The 19,056-nt window shown below is 35.5% G+C and overlaps 1 protein-coding gene across 1 annotated transcript in view; it reads right to left on the reverse strand.

Moving 5' to 3' along the window:
• The window catches only part of LOC110466728 (glutamate receptor 4-like), a 105,676-nt gene extending 92,709 nt beyond the window's left edge, over window positions 1-12,967 (reverse strand). The window contains exon 1 of the mRNA XM_021523443.1: window positions 12,765-12,967. Coding sequence (XP_021379118.1) covers window positions 12,765-12,873 — 109 coding nt within the window. The 5' untranslated portion in view covers window positions 12,874-12,967. The remainder of the gene's footprint in view (window positions 1-12,764) is intronic.
• Between the last annotated feature and the right edge of the window lie 6,089 nt (window positions 12,968-19,056).

Consider the following 19,056-nt stretch of genomic DNA (forward strand, 5'->3'; position numbering starts at 1 on the left):
CCCACCCCCCTTGATTGCTTGAATAACATAACTTTTATTTAAACGAAACTGGTTCAATTTTCATTTGATTATAAGATTTTACTTAAATTCTGTGGGAATTTGGCTAATGATTTCCCATCCATTACCGAACATAAAAACGATATAGTTTGTATTGTGTAATATCTACGTTGCAGACCTCTAGACGAAATTATCTATGTAAACGTTGCAGCAAGAACTATGTTCTTTTCAAAGCAAGATTACTTTGTACATACACAACTTACATCGATAAATACAGAATCACCAGAATGCTTACACGGTATACGCACCAATGTATATATTTCGCATTTCCGTATAGGTAATTGCATGCGTGTGTCAGCGATATGGAAACCTAGTTCCTAATGAATAATCGCGGGACCTTCAGCCTCAGACTGAATACGAAATAGCGAATGACCTTCGGAAAAGGGTTGTAAAATTTGAATTTAAAACCAGTAAAAACAGTAAATGGCACCTTAACGGAATACAAAAAAAGCTACTGGTAGGGCCGCGTTATACCGTTTACATAGCAATGTGCATATTAGTGTGTCTGGCTTGGGTCCTATCAAACTTGGCATATGGTGGCTTTCATATGATTTTTAAAATTAAGCAATTCATATAACATTTATTTATCACAAGACGTATCTGTCTATTACAAATGTGTCGTCATATAACTAGAGTATTGATTGATTTATAATATAAAGATTGAAACCTCGTCAATTCCGAAATGGAAATATATACGAAAACGAGTAAAGTCAACCACGTCACGGCGCCTTTTTATAAGGCTTTAGCAACATACACCGATTACCGTAATTTGTCGTCTACCCATTGTTAAAAACCTGTCTCGAAATCATATACCATTTTTCTAATCCTCGATTTGGTGTACAAGGACATCTTGAAATGGCGGAGTACAAGGATTAGGTCACTGTGACCAATGGCTTGACCTTTGCCCTTTACTTTTGAAAAAGATTGTCCAGGGCATATTTTCTATACCATTTCACTTGGAGTAACCAGATTTGGTGTACAAGTACATCTTGGATTGGCGGAGTGCAAGGATTAGTTCACTGTGAGCTATGGCTTGACCTTTGACCTTTACGTTTGAAAACGTTTGTCCGGGGCATATCTTCTATACTATTTCACTTGGAGTAACCAGATTTGGTGTACTAAGACATATTGGGATGGTGGATTGCAAGACGTAAGTATAAGGATATTTTCCTGGCAGTAGATAATCTTGACATAAGTGTACTGTTTGTTATAGAAATCATTACCGGTTGGGACTATGGACTGCCTTGCAATACTTTGCCTTGTTATCGATGATATTCGTGTTGATATTATCCGTGAATATATTTGGTCTGAGTGTCATCGATTTTCAATTTGAAATTACGGTTTTCTTGACATTTTCTGTATTCTGTTCATTACTCCAATTTGTTCTTATAAATGTATTTTGGACGGTGCCTCCCTAGGCACCCGCCTGTATATATCAGTTACGAGGATAAGGAACCCCAAACAAAACAAAAACTGCAACGCAGGATACGGATCTACATGATTATACAATTTGCTGTCTTTGTGTTGCGTTCGTTTTGGTATGCAGCATGTAAATAATTTGTCGTTAAGATGGAAATCAAATTAAAAAAACATAACATCAGTCAAAGAAGAGATCTTATAAAATGCTCAAAATATTGTACACGTCTTTAACCTATTTCTGCATCCTCATTGACTAGAACATAAAACACATTTAAAGTGGAATCTGGAAAACCAATTGAACAATCGGTTCTATTCTTTTAAATAGAAGTTTGACAACCATTTGCCTTATCTGAACCACACAGCCGATTAAAATAAATGAAATATAATGATAAGGGACTCTAGACACAACTAGCTCCATTTTTATCAAGTTATATTAGGTATCGCTTACATCGTGAACATTTTCTGAAATCGCTGAATGGTACTCTAGCTATAGAGAAAACCGCCGAGACAAAGTTGTCTTTGCCCGTCTCCAGACCAGTCATTCTTACAATGCCCATTCCTATACATTAAAACGCAAAGACCAGTCTCAGCACATAGCATGTCACGAAACATTTACACTTGTTATTAGATTGCATTGACCTTCAGCCAAGACGAGAACTATCTATACTAATCTACCAAGTCACAAATCTCTTGGAACAGTAAATATCTCTACAATTTTATACTAGAGTTTACCTTAAACCTATTGGCGTCTTCTAAAAGATGTTTAACTAAAACCACGTTTACTTTTCCACTTGACATCTCAGCCTTTTCTTTTGGTGGAATTTATTTCCGTTAAGACCTATATGTCAAACTTATTGTAAATGGGACGTAATGTAGGTCTCATCACTGATCGCCAATCATCAATATGGACTAAAGTCGATATAATTATGTTTAAATTGGATAATGTTTTACGAAACTTTACTTTAATGCATTGACTATGAATTTAGCACAGTTAAAATGAAGCGCGCCTTGTATGTTTACTTTGTTTTGCGTAGGGATTTGTGTCCTCAAAACGGCTATGGTCTTATGACGAGGTGTCAACAGATGATTTTATCACAAAAGGATCAATTTAAAATGTCATCTTGCTGAAATGTCATATCCTGAACCCAGTATACTATTTGCAGCATGATATCCCATATGTTCACATTCACATACACCAGCGTTCTGTAGTAATAGACTAGGTGTAGAGCAACGCAACTATAACAATTATGTAATAATTATCATATTGTACTAAAAAAGGAAGGGCATTTATCTATAGTCTGTAGCACTTACTGTTGTCTTTTAATGTTGACGATTATAAAAAAAGTGCTTTTCATAGCCCGTATTGTTTAACTTTTTTCGTTATTCCAGAATATAAGATATTTTGATTTAATTTTATATCCTAAGTCAATATTGTTGACGTCATTAGTCGTATTAAGAGAAATGTATATTTTTAATATGTGACTCCATTCTATAGTTTTTCCAGAAAAGGCCAAAAAAGTGTTTTAAAACTAATTACAAATTCTAAAAATTAGTTTGCTACTTTCTCATGCATTAAAAAATTCTAAGGGAACTGCATTACGTACGATAAAAATTTGTAATCTCTGATCACAAACACTCTTTATTCTAATTAATCTTTAAATGAAATTCATTTCTATAATATATATTGCATTGTCATTGTCTACAAACAATACATTTTCTAGCACTGTAGAATATCTCGATTTCCTTAACACTAGTATATTGTTATACAAAACACATTTCATGACTCGGGGGATATGTATGATTTGGCAGGTGCTAATGGGACACACGAACCTGAACGTTGCCGTATCAGTAACGCAATTACTGGACCATGTATACTCAAAGGAGGAACCCTATTCTTCACGAAGGTGACGTTTTTCACACAAGACTTCGACAAGGAGTGGATTCATATACAGCGATCTCAACTTTAGCATTAGATGAGTCCACGTGATGTCAACTCAACGTTCCCATGAGTATGTTAATAGGTATGAGAACGTTTCTTCGATCTAGACAAAAATCTAAGATAGGCAAGAGGTAAAAGGATTTTCCAAGATCACACTTTATACGTAGTAAACCCTTCAGCGTCATTACATTCTATTCACACCATATAGTGATCATGTTATGTTTTTTACAAGTGGTTTTATGTTTTTTCTTCATTAAAGATCATTAGTGACTGATGGTCCGAGTGTAACATGTCTGCGCACTGAATGATGGCCATTTTGGTCAATCGGACGTTAAACACATCAAAACCTTCTAACCGCCTATCAACCAAATGAACATTCCTTCTCAAATTCGACCGGCGCCAAGTCGTAAACAAGTTTGGTGTTAAACGAAAAAAGTATTTCTTGACTGTTTTTGAAGTATACACAATATGACAACGTTTGAACATGAATATATTTCCGAAGGCAAATAGTCATTAACACAAAAAAAAATGATAATTATAAGGCAATTTAGACAAATGCGAATCCGTTCTTTGGGCGCTGGAATTAATAAATATTTATCACAACTGTCAACAATCAGTATTGATTTTTTAATGTATTATGCATGTAAGCTTCTTTTCAGAATATGCATGTATATGCCAATATTTAAAGGATAACTCGGATTTCATCTTTTTCATCCATAAGAAAGCCTTTCAAAATTCATAAATGAAAGGCGAGATGGCCATGGCATGTTTGTATCACACTAATCTCATTTTGCATTTGTATATAATAAATTATATGATATCGCAATATTCCGTTATTTATAAAGGTTTTAGCCAAATTTGATGTCGCAATCAACAGAAAGACTTCAAAATACATTACATTCATTGATAAATTAAGTTTTTGTTAGAATACACATTCATATACTACATGTATATGTATAATTTAAAATTGGCATCAAATACGCCTCTAACATAAACGCAAACATTGAGGGGAGCAAGTCCTTAAAAGAACTTGGCTATGAATAGGAAGCTAAACCCAATTAAACAATGTTCGAAAATATTGTATATAAAAGGTATAGAAAACGCAGTTTTTAATAGTTATAACTTGCTGTATCTTATAATAACAGACACTCTGTATATACCATGTACACGTCGCATTTCGTGTCATGCAATAAGTGCAGCAGCCATAGACCTCGATCTCATCTGGTTAATGTCGTTGGCAGCATAGCTACGGTAAGGTCTAGATTGTCTCTTAGATCACGAAAAGGTACTACTGTCAAGTAGTAGTGGAGTAATTAAAAAAATGAAAATTAAAATGTAGAATGGTGCATCATATACACGATATTGGTGAGTTAGTAATATAAAGTCGTCATCAGATTCGCCCTCTCGCAAGGAGGCAAATACCGCCCCTAGCACACATACATTACAAACGACCTTGGATGACCTTACAAATTGTATTTGTTTATAGGACGTTACACAGAATAAAATGAAACCAATCGTACTTTTTGATAAAAGCGCATTTATATTTATGCTACACATCATGGGGAACACTTTATAACCTTTCCTAACCTACCAGTGCTGTTAACTTTTGATTTTATTAGGTTTAGCTTCTCTCTCTGATGCCAACTTTAGAGCGCTACCACACTGAAAAAAATATGGCGAAGGGACCCAGCACAGAATTTCATCCGCTAACATTAGACTTTGCATCCTACATTGTACCAACATAAGTGAGTTAAAAATAGACGTAAATGAGATACCAAAGGCGACCATTCAAAGATTGCCTCTATATTATTTTATGTTGACGTGCATTGATTGCTACGTTCCAGAAAGTAGCACGGAACACTAGCCGTGTAATCTTTATGCACGAAAGAGTTCTCTTAAGCCGTTATGTATCAATAAATCATCGTGCAGTATTCATGAAAATTACAATGAGGTGCCACTCAATTTTAATTAGTTATATTTCTGTGGAGACATAATGAAATATACCATTCAATAAATTTGTTTCACATACCGTTGTGATGTCATTTGTGATGAAAAAAACCCATTTTCCAAAGAAATCTTGAACTTTTTTCTGATTCTTATCTCCCATTAAGTAGGTTCTTCAATAAAACAATCGTGGCCTCTGGCTCTCTATTTCGATATAACATGATATGAGGATGTGAGCTTGGGATGCATCATCCATATTTGATAATGTTAATAATTAGTGTTGGATGATACAATGTCGGTTCAGATTTGACCTTGACATTTTGGTTTCCACTGACAACGATGGCTCTTTTATATCAAGGAATCTGTGAATTGGAAGATTAATACCTTGGAGATGAAGCCAATGAAATTAGAAGAAATCAATAAAAGACTTTTAAAATGATAATTACATTATAAGCTCCGTATTGTCGGACTAGACAAGACTAGGATCAGATGGTGTTTACTGTAGATGTCTACTGTTATATAAATATAACGTCGGACCATGTCGAGTTCAACACAAAGTATAGAATGAAATCAATAAAGCTTAAAAGGCAAGACTCCGCCAATGTTTGTGGTTACTTCTGATCACATATGACGAGTAGACTTAAGCCATACCTCTACTCATAAAGTGTCGGTTAACCGGAAATCATTGGTCAAATGACTTATTTGGTTGTTGTTTTCTGATCTTACTCTTAAAACACTTATTTCACGAAAAGATATATTCCGGCAAAAACTTCTGTCATTTTGCATTCCATGTACATGATGGACATGCTTGGTGTAGATGCCTAAGCGTCTTATTTACAGCTATGTTCATTTAGGGTACACTCTCAAACAGTATATGATTTGTGTTGTTAATGCCATTTATTAAGGACGTACTAATCACGGTCAATCTGGATCAAATATCACAATGCTTAAAGATGTACTGCATGATATAAATGTTGAGATCTTAACATATTTCTTTGACAGCAAAGATGTGGGGAAAGTCGGTACTGATGACATATTCAAAGACTGACATCGCCCCATCCAATGTATAAAAACTCCACAAATGTAACCTATTCATTTTTGAAATAGCCATCATCGCAATTACCACTGTCAATAATGATTACAACTACATATTACCCTGCAGTTTCGGGGGTAGAGTAGGCTTGATGTGTACCACGGCATGTTATCGTAGGCGTAGCTTATCGTAACCTATGCAGAGTCGTTTTCTTCTTCTGTTGCTTCTGTCGTCAAATAGTACTACTACATTTAGGCACGCTTACACCCCACTACAGGTAGAAGACTACTGTTTGGTAAAGGCGGATCGAACTGTCAATCAATAATCATGCAGATACTTGCATTGTCAGAACTAAACATGGAACGTGTCAACCCCCCGCCCCTCCTGTATAATCGGGTTTTTTTAAAGAGAAAAAGACATGAAAGAGACCTATAATGATCTGCTGCCCCCATTCCAACACTTGGGATCTTTTTCGTGTCCTATTTTTCATATCTTAATTCATTTCTACCTACTCTCTGTCTCCTTAAGCACTCGTGCCCATATGACCTGGCTGTGGCGAGGACGTTAAACGCCAAACAAACAAACTAACAAACGAACACCGTGTCATACAGAAATACTGTGATACACTATATTAAAATATCACACCAAACGATCAATCGTTTACTTTTTACGAGTTGTTTCCAGTCTTGGTTTGTCAATCTGTGCTGGTAATGTGGTATCAATCTACCGATGCTAGACATTTATATCGCAATTTTACTCGTTACACTGTAAGAACTATAGGAGGATTAAGATCGTGAAACGTGTTTATTTTTCAACTGATTTTTTCAACTTTTTAATGCATTATTTCAACTTACCAAAAGTTCACCACTCGACAGTAATACTGACGGTACCGATATATTATTATCTCGCTATGGGACGCTTCTATAAATATAAAAATAAAAAAACAAACAAGAAAAGGCAACTACGTAAGCATACCTCCAGAAAAAAAGTGTAATCGGGAATACAATGAGAATGAAATGTAGACATCGTGATGCATTACTATTCAATATGGCGGTAAAATTGACAGAATGGTGTTTACTTTATTGTATTAGTATACATGTATTCTGTTATTTTGTGTTTATTGGGTTTAACGTCCTTTTAACAATTTTAAGGACTGTCTCTGGGTGTTTAACACATGCGTATGGGCTGGAGGCTGATTAAGGATTGATTCATCCATTGCCAGTATAATGTGACCTTCTGGAATACTGTTACATCTTTATGAGTGCCTTCTGTGTGGTGTTACAGTGAGGTAGAACTTTAAAGTCGGCACACGAGAGGCGCTATCGTAAAGAGGCATATATACATGTACATGTACCGACATGAACTGCTTCCAGTAATCATTCACATACACACATGCATCCACAAAATTCACACGTGGAAGCACGTCCTTACGTGACCTTGGCTGCTACTTGCACATTTAACCCACGAAAACCAACACCAAACCTTCAACGATCTCATCTGGAAAAAGGTGTTAAACAAAATAAAACCAAACCAAAAAAGAATAGCTGGACTAAGAGATATGCTATGTTAAAAGACGATTTCAAAATGCTGTAAACTAAGTAAAGACACTCTATAAAGTTAGGGAAAAAAGAATCCATACTCCCAACAGACTATCGAATCACACCGATGGGAATCAATCCAATAAAGGCCACAATGTCCAAGTGTCGCATTTGATCTATGGTATATTGACAACCATGGCTGTGTCCAAATGTCTTCGGACATACGGTTTTCAATGATAGGGCAGAGGCTTTTCATTGACCGGTTAAGTTGGAACTCGGACACGCAAAAGTGCCGTCTACAATCAATGCGGCGACAGTTCCTCAATTGCTTTGTTAGCTTCATGTGATTACCGTCTAACACAGACGAAAGATACCACTTTAACCCAACATCAGTTTTACAAGATCACACAACAAATCAATAACATCTGTCTACACAAAAATCTATTTGAAATCCAACGCCTGCTTTTGACGTTCACCAAGACAAGTGCGATAAACATTTTGTAAAATACAAAATACAAATGTAAGGTTTTGAAAGGCAAAGCTTATGAACTTCAAGAGACCTGAATGTGTGCCATTTAAAAGTCTGGGGACGTATATTTGGCATACTGTGTGTATTGTCTGACGGGCGTTGCCCATTTGGAAGTTGTGATGCGGTCAATAATTTTGTCTCCCATTTGTGGAGAACTGTCAAATGTTCTCTTTACAGACCGCCCAGTTCGTTTGTGGTGCTTCTCCAAGAGTCAAATAACGCATTTATTGTGTGTATTATAACATCATATCGGGGATTTAGATCTCGATATATAGAGTGATGGCTTGCATATATAGTTTTGTCATTTTTTGGAATTTGATTGCCTGAAATACACCTTAGGGTGACGTTAACTCAATAAAGTGTACCGGCCTACGCATCGACAATATCCTATTTTAACATGCAATTTTGCGGGGCAAACGAGACACGAACCCGCATTTCTATACATATATTGTAGTATTTTTATTATCTGACATTCAAAGGTGTAATACTTACAAATGAGTTTGACAGGAAAACTATATACGGGAATATTTAATCTCATATCATATCTGACATATGTGTAGAAAAAATAAGTTCTATATAAACGAGTATGTACTTATGATTGTAAGCATGTTACACATTTCTTATAAGACTAAAATGACCTTCAGTCTGGATTGTTTTTGTTTTATTTTGTTAAATGTCTTATTAACGACTAAGGTCATTTACGACCGTACCTCCTTGTTTGTAGCATATGTGTAAATGTTTGCGTGAGCAGCGTATACTGTTTATTGTCCTGATTGTGATAGCGCCGCCCTGATGATGCATTTGCAGTGCTACTTCACTCAAATACCATGCCGAAGGTACCAAGCACATCATCCCCTCTGTCACATTATACTGACAACGGGTTGACCACCCGTTGCCATGTCTCTAAATGCTGAATGTGAAGCAGGGTTATAACAAGTACCATTTTAGTGGACTGGTGTGTCCATGACGGGGGGCAGAGCCCATTGTTTTCCTTGCTTGGCAAATGAACGATACTTAAGCCAAAAAATGAGATATTGCAAAGCAAGGCGGACAACTCCAGGCTCTGTATCAGCCCCCGTATAAGTCGCAGTTTACGTAGACATTATATTGAATACAACGCTTATTCTTTCTCCGAACTTGTATGGTTGACATTTGAAGCAGCTTTCGTTTTACGCAATATCTGAATAAACATTTTTTGTATATTAAATAAACTTCCAGTTTAATAACATGCTGGCGAGATGTCGAGAGACTATGCTATATATATGAGAGAGCATTCGACGGTGTTCTGTATAACTGTCGCATAGTGATAACATGTCACGTTCGATTAGCTTATATTGCAAAGTTACAACATGTATGTAAATGGAACCTGTTTTTCTTAGATAATATACTTGGAAGAAAGATATATATTTATTAAGATTATACGGGAAATGGAAGACTACGGACGAAGGAAGGAGAAAAAATGTATATTTACTGCAAAACATCAGACATTCTCGTACGTATAGAAAATAAACAATTTTGTCATAAAAAGAGGTGAACAGTGTCTCAATGTCACAATTATCCCCTTTTGATTTCGCAAAGTTATAACACTATAATGTCAAATTATTCAAGAGATTTATTTGTAATTGCTTTATGTCCTATTAACAGCTATGGTCCTTTGTGAGGACTTTCCCATGTTTTGGTGGTGGAGGAAAACCGGAGTACATGCAGCAAAACTACCAATCTGCAGCAAGTACCTTGCGACTGCTCCACGTAGGCCTCGAACCCGCGACCCAGTGGTAGACGGATAACGTCGCTGTACCCAAATCGGCACACATGTGGGGAAACGGCCCAAGAAACTGTCATGCAATGCAAAGAAGTACTTTTATGTTTACAGTTTTCATTTGATAATACGTTTATGACGATTTAACTGTATATACGCTTTATTGGCTGCTGATTATCGTTTATATGGACAATGTAAGGGTAAGAGTAATACCCAAAACAAAGTTTTCCTGATTTACGGCAGTGCGACGCTATTTATTTGGATCTCATTTCCAAAAGTCTATTGTATTAAAACGAATACGAGTGTGGAGAAAAAATAAAAATCTGAACCTTCGTTGACTTTAAAATATTTCAACTTGGCATATTTTACTGTCGATATTGATTGTTTATCCCCAAATATTCACCAAAATACCGAAGTGTTCCCTTTCAGGGTACAGTAACGCCGGTGCAAGGGCTTACGTAACTTTGATAGTATTTCACGTTCTATTTATGGAACCACGCGCTCGAAATATCAATTTATAATAGACATGATAAGTGAATAGTATCTTTAAATGAAAAAATTAACAAACATTTTTGGAACTGATACTTTGGTATGTAGACCATTGCTACTCATCTAAAAAGTGTCCCGATTTGGGTACAGTGACGTTAGTGATTGTGGACGGCCAGACGCCTTAACCATTCGGCCACTGCGGGCCAAGTATACTTATTCATTAGAGAAATTACTGAATACTATAGTATATCAATATAACATGGTGATGTATGTTAGGATGAAAAATCAAAGTACAATGATGATGAAGTTGATGATTGAATACCTTTAAGTAAAATACAATCGAATAGTCCTGATGACATCCTTGCCGTAAAATAGGAGTTCATGCAGAACACCATCCTTATATTACGTGTGCATGTTACAGAATGTAAAATTGTTAAATACTGCAGTTCAGGGATATTTAGTTCATGGGCCGATACATTTACGTAACCTGCCAGATATTTACAGCTTTTACACAGTCAGGTCTGTTTATGAACATGCATGGCGCTTGCCAGTCGTTTAAACATTGCAAAATAATTGCAAAATATCGATATAAGTATGAGACAATAGATAGTCGAGCGTACAAACGCCCAAAGCGAAAGCCCCAAGGAGCATGTAATATAGAACGGTTAGCTCTGCTATTGACGTAAAATCCCACATATTGTCCATTGTAAGACCTGTGGGAGAATTCCCTTCCTGTGGGATGTCAATACGCATTGGCCGATCATTCTAATACTTAATTCCGGACACCATTTCCAACGCTCTACCAGCTTGACATCGGATAAATATAAAAAAATGATTTTGACAACATGAATCTACATTAGGGTGTTAAAATATAATTAATATATGTTTGAATTCAAAGTTATCAGAGAGAGATAACGGTACTAGAAGCATTACTTTTTAATAAATTTATGAAGATAAAAACTATGTTTTATTGTTTTTTTTTATTAAGCTTAAGAGCTATATCGAGAAGATTCTTGCAATTCACTATTGATCAATGTCTGAGGGGATGCAATGAAAGCAGCTCTGCTTAGTACTTGCGGATATTCAGAGGTCGAATTTAGGTGCACATAAAATCTCATAATGGTCAACATTTAGCATTATGGACTTGAGTGTTCCCGTCTCATTATTTATCCGACATGCTGTATATTCTTCTTATCTTAAGCAGTCTTGCTTCAGATGGAGACTTGTATTTGGGCATATCAAATATCGTTGACAACATTTTGAACTATCAAAGACGGTTTAGAATTTACCTGATTGAACTAGATTACAAAATAAATAATTATTGATTTAAAAATGACCTACCTGAACTAAATAATGGCGTCATACAAAAAGAGTATATACCAGGTTCACACTATGACATGTCAGTGTGATATCGATTTAAATGACATTAAGGAACACCGTTATGTTATTATTAAATATTGTTTATAGTTCATCGATAAATTCAGTCATTTATTTCCAAATGCCTTCATCATACTAGTGTATTATTTTTTCTGTTACCGTTAACTTCGCAAACAAACGAGATTCTTAGCACTACATGTAAGTGGTGCGACCGTCTGGTATCTTGCTGTTGGTTTATGGATATTTCGAGATAAAGGCACAACTGTTTGCCTTTTTATGATATAACGATACAGATATGAATAGAAAAAAAACATCAAACGTTAGAAAGTTATACAGTACCGCAAACAAAAATATGTTTCGATATCTATCCGAGCAATGGGTACTGAAACACTGCTGTGTACAAACCTATGAGGTTCGCATGTTTTAATTGCTTTGAAAAATACTGAACATTCATAATAATGATACAGTCTACGGCACGGATAAATAGACCAAGATAGAAATGATCAAAGATGACAACGCTTTACAGTGTTGCAATAAGATTTAAGATGTAGTTTAGGCTAGTTAATTACATTTCTTTTGAGCATGAGCAGAAGCCAGATATATTGAGATAGAGTAGAGCAATAGTTGTAATAAACAAGTGTTTCAAATTAAGTAGAGTCGAATAAACAAACTTTACTTACCTATATTTACAACCATCTGATCATCCATCAGCTGGACTATACGAACGTAACACATTATTACTAAGAAAACATGAAATGTCGTCTTACATGAGTTTCCAATCATCTCCATTGGTAACGTACATTTGATCTTTCTTAATTAGGACGTAATTCTGGTGAACTTTTATCACATATAACATCAACTGAACACATACTGTCGAATCACTTTCTCGAACTATTTTTCATCCTGATACAACGCGCATGGGCAATGCCACAGGTTGACACTTGACGAGAGTTGGAAAGATGTTTTCGAAGTTCTCTACTGTTCCAAACAGCGTGAAGAGAAACGATACTAGACGGAGCAGTGATGCCGAAGGAGAAGTCGATGACTGAATCCTCGTATGTGTTAATGGAAGGACGACGGTAATTTGATTACTTTATCCCTGCCATAGAGTAACTATATTGTAACATACTAGATACCTAGCGCGCCCATCACACTCGCGCGCTCTCTGAGTACTGTCGCGATCGTCTGCCGACAGGGCAAACTTCGATTTCTGTACGTGTCCAGCAACAGGAATGAGCAGCGAAATGGATACATATAATTGGTTATCAAATTTTACCTGATACAAACAGAAATAAAATCAATTGTAATGACAGCCGTAACAACCATATATTGCTTTCATATAACCACATGCAGTCCTTTGCGCTGGCACTTATTGACAACAATAGTGAAGAGATGTGAATTAGAATTGATACCTGCGAGGGGATTTGAATCTAATGGGATGTCAAGTAAAAAGAAAGTGAGTAAAACGAGCACAAAGCCAATCTCATTGATTTGATCAAATGTACACTAAACCAAAATGTTGGCGGTGACACATAGATATATATTAAGTTTCAATACTCCGTACGATCGTATCTTACCATTAGGTAATGCTCCCGACGAAATTTTATAAACTCTATATATGAGAATTACAGAACGGTACAAAAAAAAAATGAAATATATTTCATTTTTTTTCTACTATGAAATGCCACTCTGTGATGCATGGAGACAATAGATATTGTGTATACGTTGAAATTAGATTTATTTAGATTGAGCATCTACCAACATAGGCAGTGTGTTCTTTCTGTATACAGCGTAAGCTATGTATAAATCGAACACTTCTTAGTCTAGAAACCTAGGTTTATTTGTCCATCGAAAAGATTCACTATGTATATTCACCTCCCGTATTCGTTATACCTACATTATACAATGTACATGCTTACTTTTTACGAAAAAACACCTTGTTGTCATGCTTGTGACCAACCATTAACAGTCAAACAGGTTATAATCGAATGCACCAATTTTCAACAAATGCGTGATATATTCTTTAATGAAAACAAATTAGTATATGACTATTAACATTCAATTAATTTGTGCAAAATATTACATACGTACCGTGTATTACTACCATCTCGTTTGCTATTGATGTTTGTTTTTAATTCTAAATCATTTTAAACTAGTTAAAATTTAATGTATACCTTTTGGTGAACGTCCATAATTAGTGTTTTTTGGCTCTTGTTGGATTAAATTGTTGTTTGGCACAAAACAAAACAAAAACAATACACTACCCCTCTCCTAATATGAAAAGCCTTAAAGGAGAGTAGCTTTTGTTGATCTCGGATATTTACTGATTAGGAGTACACCTTTCAGAATGAGATAAGATAAACTTTATTTAAAGTCGGCTAGTCGGGGAATAACAATAAAACACAAGCTGTGATGAAATTAAGACCGGCATAACAATAGGGAGACCGGGCATGTTCGGTCCTTTTTATATTAAAGTCCGTTCTAGGAAGTATGGCAGCACGTCCGTTTTTGAACATTATTTAACTATTCTTTCGGAAGATCGGAAGGCCGAACAAGCCCCGCCATGGGGTAAGTTTAGACAGGCATTCGGGTAAGTTTGGTCCCCATTGGAATCAGCAAATTTTACGACTTTTTATGTGTTAAGAATGTACTCTTCTGAGGTTTAATCACGTTCAAGTCTCGTTTTGATAGCAACCACGCATCTGAAAAATAGTAAAAAAACTAGATGCCTGTTGTTTGTAGAACTTCTTTTACAAGAATTTAGAAAACATTACCAATTCGGCGGCCATTTCGAAAATGTGTAATCATGTGTATTTCTTGCGCTTCACAAAAGGCAAAATTTTCATCTTTTTGACACTAGATTGATCACTTAAATTGTCATTGTGTCGCCATTTTTAATTGTAGCAGGTTCAATTTTGCTGTACAACTTTATAATGTTTAATATGATAAAAAATATATGCAACAAACTGGAAAATTATACATTATTGATATTAATTTTTTTACATATTAAGTGTAACTGAAGCACTTTTGATTTTTGACCCCGAAAAAGGTGAAAAAAAAAATAACAAATGATAATGGGACAAAAAAGAAAAAAGCACACCGACCCAAATTGTTGTGGATGTTTTAGAATAGAAACACATTTTCCTTTATTTCATTAAATATTAAAAAAAAGTTTTAATAAAAGATATTTTATATCAAGCGTTTAAGCTGCAAAAAATGTAAAAAAAATTTAATATTTTTTCATTATAAAAAAAGGGGGTAGGGGTAACTAAAATCGGTTTTCTGAGTTAGAAGAATAAGATTAAGAAATATTACTTCCTTAATTTAAAAGAAAATAATATTTTCATCAATTCTACAAGTATTCATTCATATCTGATAACACACTTGGAAGAAATTGTATGAATTTGTTCTGCTAATGGTCAAAACCCCCCAAAAACACTAAAGTCACATGTTGTGTTAAATTTGTATCTTTGAACGATCATAGCACAAAAACGAACACACGGACATATAGGTGTTTTTTTTAATTTTCTACTATGCCGCTAACTCTTTTTTCCATAAATCCATATTAAGTTTAATACAGGAATTATTTTACTTCTCAGAGGTGTACATCCTTAACTACATGGGCCGACATTGCCACGGTATCATTAGTCGAACCTGTTCGGGCCCAAATTGATATTTCAATAAATTCTTATCGTACAGCAATATGGTAGTGAATGATTGGCTTGGCTTTTATTTATTATCATTTGAAGCTGTCAGTGTCTTACCCGTTTGACTGTAAAAAAGTAGCAATTCCGTTTTAAAAAGTTCGCATAACTAGAAGCGAGATCATGATTTTCTTTCTACCCTCTCAAAAGTAATTTTCTCCTGTTAAGTCATTTTACATTACAGTTTTCCTCGCCATTCTCCCGTCGTTAAATGCCCAGCCAACTATACTGCTAAGATCTCTAAATTTGTAAATATTACCTCAAAAACTAAAAAATATCAGGGATGGCCGAACTTGCCCCGGTCTCCCTTATGTAGATATTTTAGATCATTGATGATTGGTAAAAATGTATTGACAATATGAGTTTTGCATCAATGAAGCCAATTTCTTCCAGTCAAAACTAAAGTAGATATTTGTTCTTGTGCGTAACGTATATGATGGGTCGGGTGGCGCAGTGGATAGCGCGCTCGTCTTAACCAAGATGGCCTGATTCAATCCCGGTCCCCTGTCCGACCACGTGGGTTTTCTCCGGATACTCCAGCTTCCTCCCATATTAAGAATACAAAACTCTGTGTGCTTCTGTCAGAGCACAAAAAGAATGATTGAGATAAGCTGGGGGTAAACTCTTTGATAATTGCTATAGAAAAAGGTGCATATTACATATTTGACGATTAGTCTAAGTAAACGTATAGATATGTTAGTTAAGAAAAATGAAATTAAAATAAGCAAACATTTTAATACTTTGATGTAACTAAAATTGTCTTTAGATCGATATGTGGTCTGAAACACCGGATTGAATTTCAAATTTTGTAACTGTCACCGAGGTTAGACAGGTAATGATGTCAAATAAAAGTATTACAGTTTATTTCTGTAACTAGTTATAAATCAGCACGCGTTGTGAAAAAGTAATACGTTGCTGAAAAGGGGCGTTGCACTTGGGTTGGTTGTCTGGAAAATTATTGTTAATTTCGTCATAAATGCATTTTCCATTGCTTCTTTTATGAGTGGTGATTCATAAATAATATAAAGACTATATCAAGACTTTCAAAAATGTCAATTATTTCGTTCATATTCTCAACAAATGGAAATCAAAAGCTGATGTGAAGTTATCTCCCGGTAGAAATATCAACAGAACCGGGTTGATGACAAAAAAAGTTCTTGAAGCACCGACAAAGAGTCGATAGATTATGACGTGTGTGTGACATCATAGTATGATAATCTCTGAACAAAGTTTCATGTCTGTTAGTTTCACATTTTGTGATACACTTTTTTCACTCAGAATGTATATTAATTTGTATCTGAATAAACAAGTAATAAAACATAAAGATTGTTTTCACTATATGAAGATATTCATGTATGGATTGAAACACAATTGTCTTTGCTTCAAGGATACACTTCCTGTTTCCCCACTGGACGTCGACTTCCGGACGAAAAAAATCAAGGGCAAGGTGTAGAAAGGGGAAGCAACTCTGTTTACGCACGCATGTGTTACCATTAAAGAGCTTAGCTCGGGCGCCTTCGGCACTCGAGAGATACGCTCTTATACTGTCATCCACTGTATAATCAAGGTAGTGTATCAAGTTGATGTCAAGCTAAAAGGTTTCACAGCTTGTGCACATTTAATCACTTACAAAACAAAACCTGTATGTTCCAAACCAACCGTGTCATACATATAGTGTTATGTTCAGTCATGTTTTGAATCAAACTAATGGAACTCGATAAAATACTTTTCGACATACCTATAACATTCGGTATGGGAACATCACATAAATAAAGGACAATAGAAGATTAAGAGTTCGAATAAGCAAAGTTTGATTTCAAAATTTAATGAACATTGCTAGGATCAATCCATTGTAACTCGCCATTTACCTTCGTAGTAGCTTGCCACCAACAACTAGTGAGAAGGTACTATCTGTAAATTGAAAGCACAATGATAATTTTTATCTTGAGAGTACCATTTAGCTCTAATGTTAAACATGACAAATAAAGTGGAAGGAACCTGGTTTCAGGAGTCAAAGGAACAAAATACATCTTTCCAGAAGTAATATCTTCGGCAGGGCTCACGCTGTCGGTAGCCAATGTAGCCATTGACTACTTTTATTTTTTATTGGCTACTAAAAATTTGATGTGGCTACTAAATTGACTACTAAGTTTTTAAAAATGGGGAAACTCTGTATCTTTGTCCCAGAAAACGATCCGTCTACTCGAGCTCACATGTGTATTGTGGCTGACACTGATTGCGTAAACATAATCAGGGCCGTCACAGATCAGCGCGCGCTGTACGACCGCGAGTTAATTAATGTTTTTGTCTAAGTTGTAAAGTCAATTATCAAGCTTCAGATGGCAACAGGTGTTATAATTCGTGTACAATAATGGACAGTGTGGTCAAGTTAATTGGATGACCCATTGATGTTGAGAAAACAGTCTGATAAGCGATCACACGTGCACCGTAGGTCTCGCACACGTACATTTGACGGCGCCGTAAGTCGATCTGATAAACTCGTTCAAACACCGCATCCAACAAATTTATAGGTTCAGTATATTTAAATTAGTGTACACGGTTTTCATTTACCTTTTCCAGTACCGTAGAAAGCATAAATTCGCCCGATATGCTTGATTAGAAAGTATAAGTATCGCCTTGAAACACCACGTCGAAGTGCCGATTTTCGGCCTTTCTGATCACTTCAAACGATAGGCCCTATATCGTATCTGACTGTGTACCTTCGTGGTTAGACGTTTTAGAGTTTCAAGTGACCGATAAAGTTATTTAGCATCGCAGTTATGCGGTGGTTTTTAGAACAGCAAACCGTTCAGAATTACTTCGACGGTCGCTGGTATTATAGGTGCCAATCGACGACAGGTGCACAGGAATGGCCAAGTTGTGCGAAGTGATGTGCTCCCGATTTATTTCGTTATTTCGTCAAAACCGTTATAAATTTGTCCTTTTCCTTTCAAATGTGTTCTACTGCCATTTACATTTGATATGTGTGATCTTTTTAAATGTTTTTTTTTTTTTTTTACATAAAACATGAATTACGGAAAAATAATTATCAATATTGCATCACTTAGGCTACTTTTTATTTGAATTTTATTAGTTTTATTTTTTGATTGAAGGCACGGAATTAAAGGCGAATGATATCTTAAAATTTAAACTTTCAACCTAGATTTTTTCACAATTCCTGTGTCAAGAAATGAGATAAAGTCTGAAAAAGTCTCTCTTTGGAAAAAAAAAGACCACATTATGAATTATATTATAAACATGATGTGTA

This window comes from Mizuhopecten yessoensis, unplaced genomic scaffold (genome assembly GCF_002113885.1).
Source record: "Mizuhopecten yessoensis strain PY_sf001 unplaced genomic scaffold, ASM211388v2 scaffold11143, whole genome shotgun sequence".
Lineage (NCBI taxonomy): Eukaryota > Metazoa > Mollusca > Bivalvia > Pectinida > Pectinidae > Mizuhopecten > Mizuhopecten yessoensis.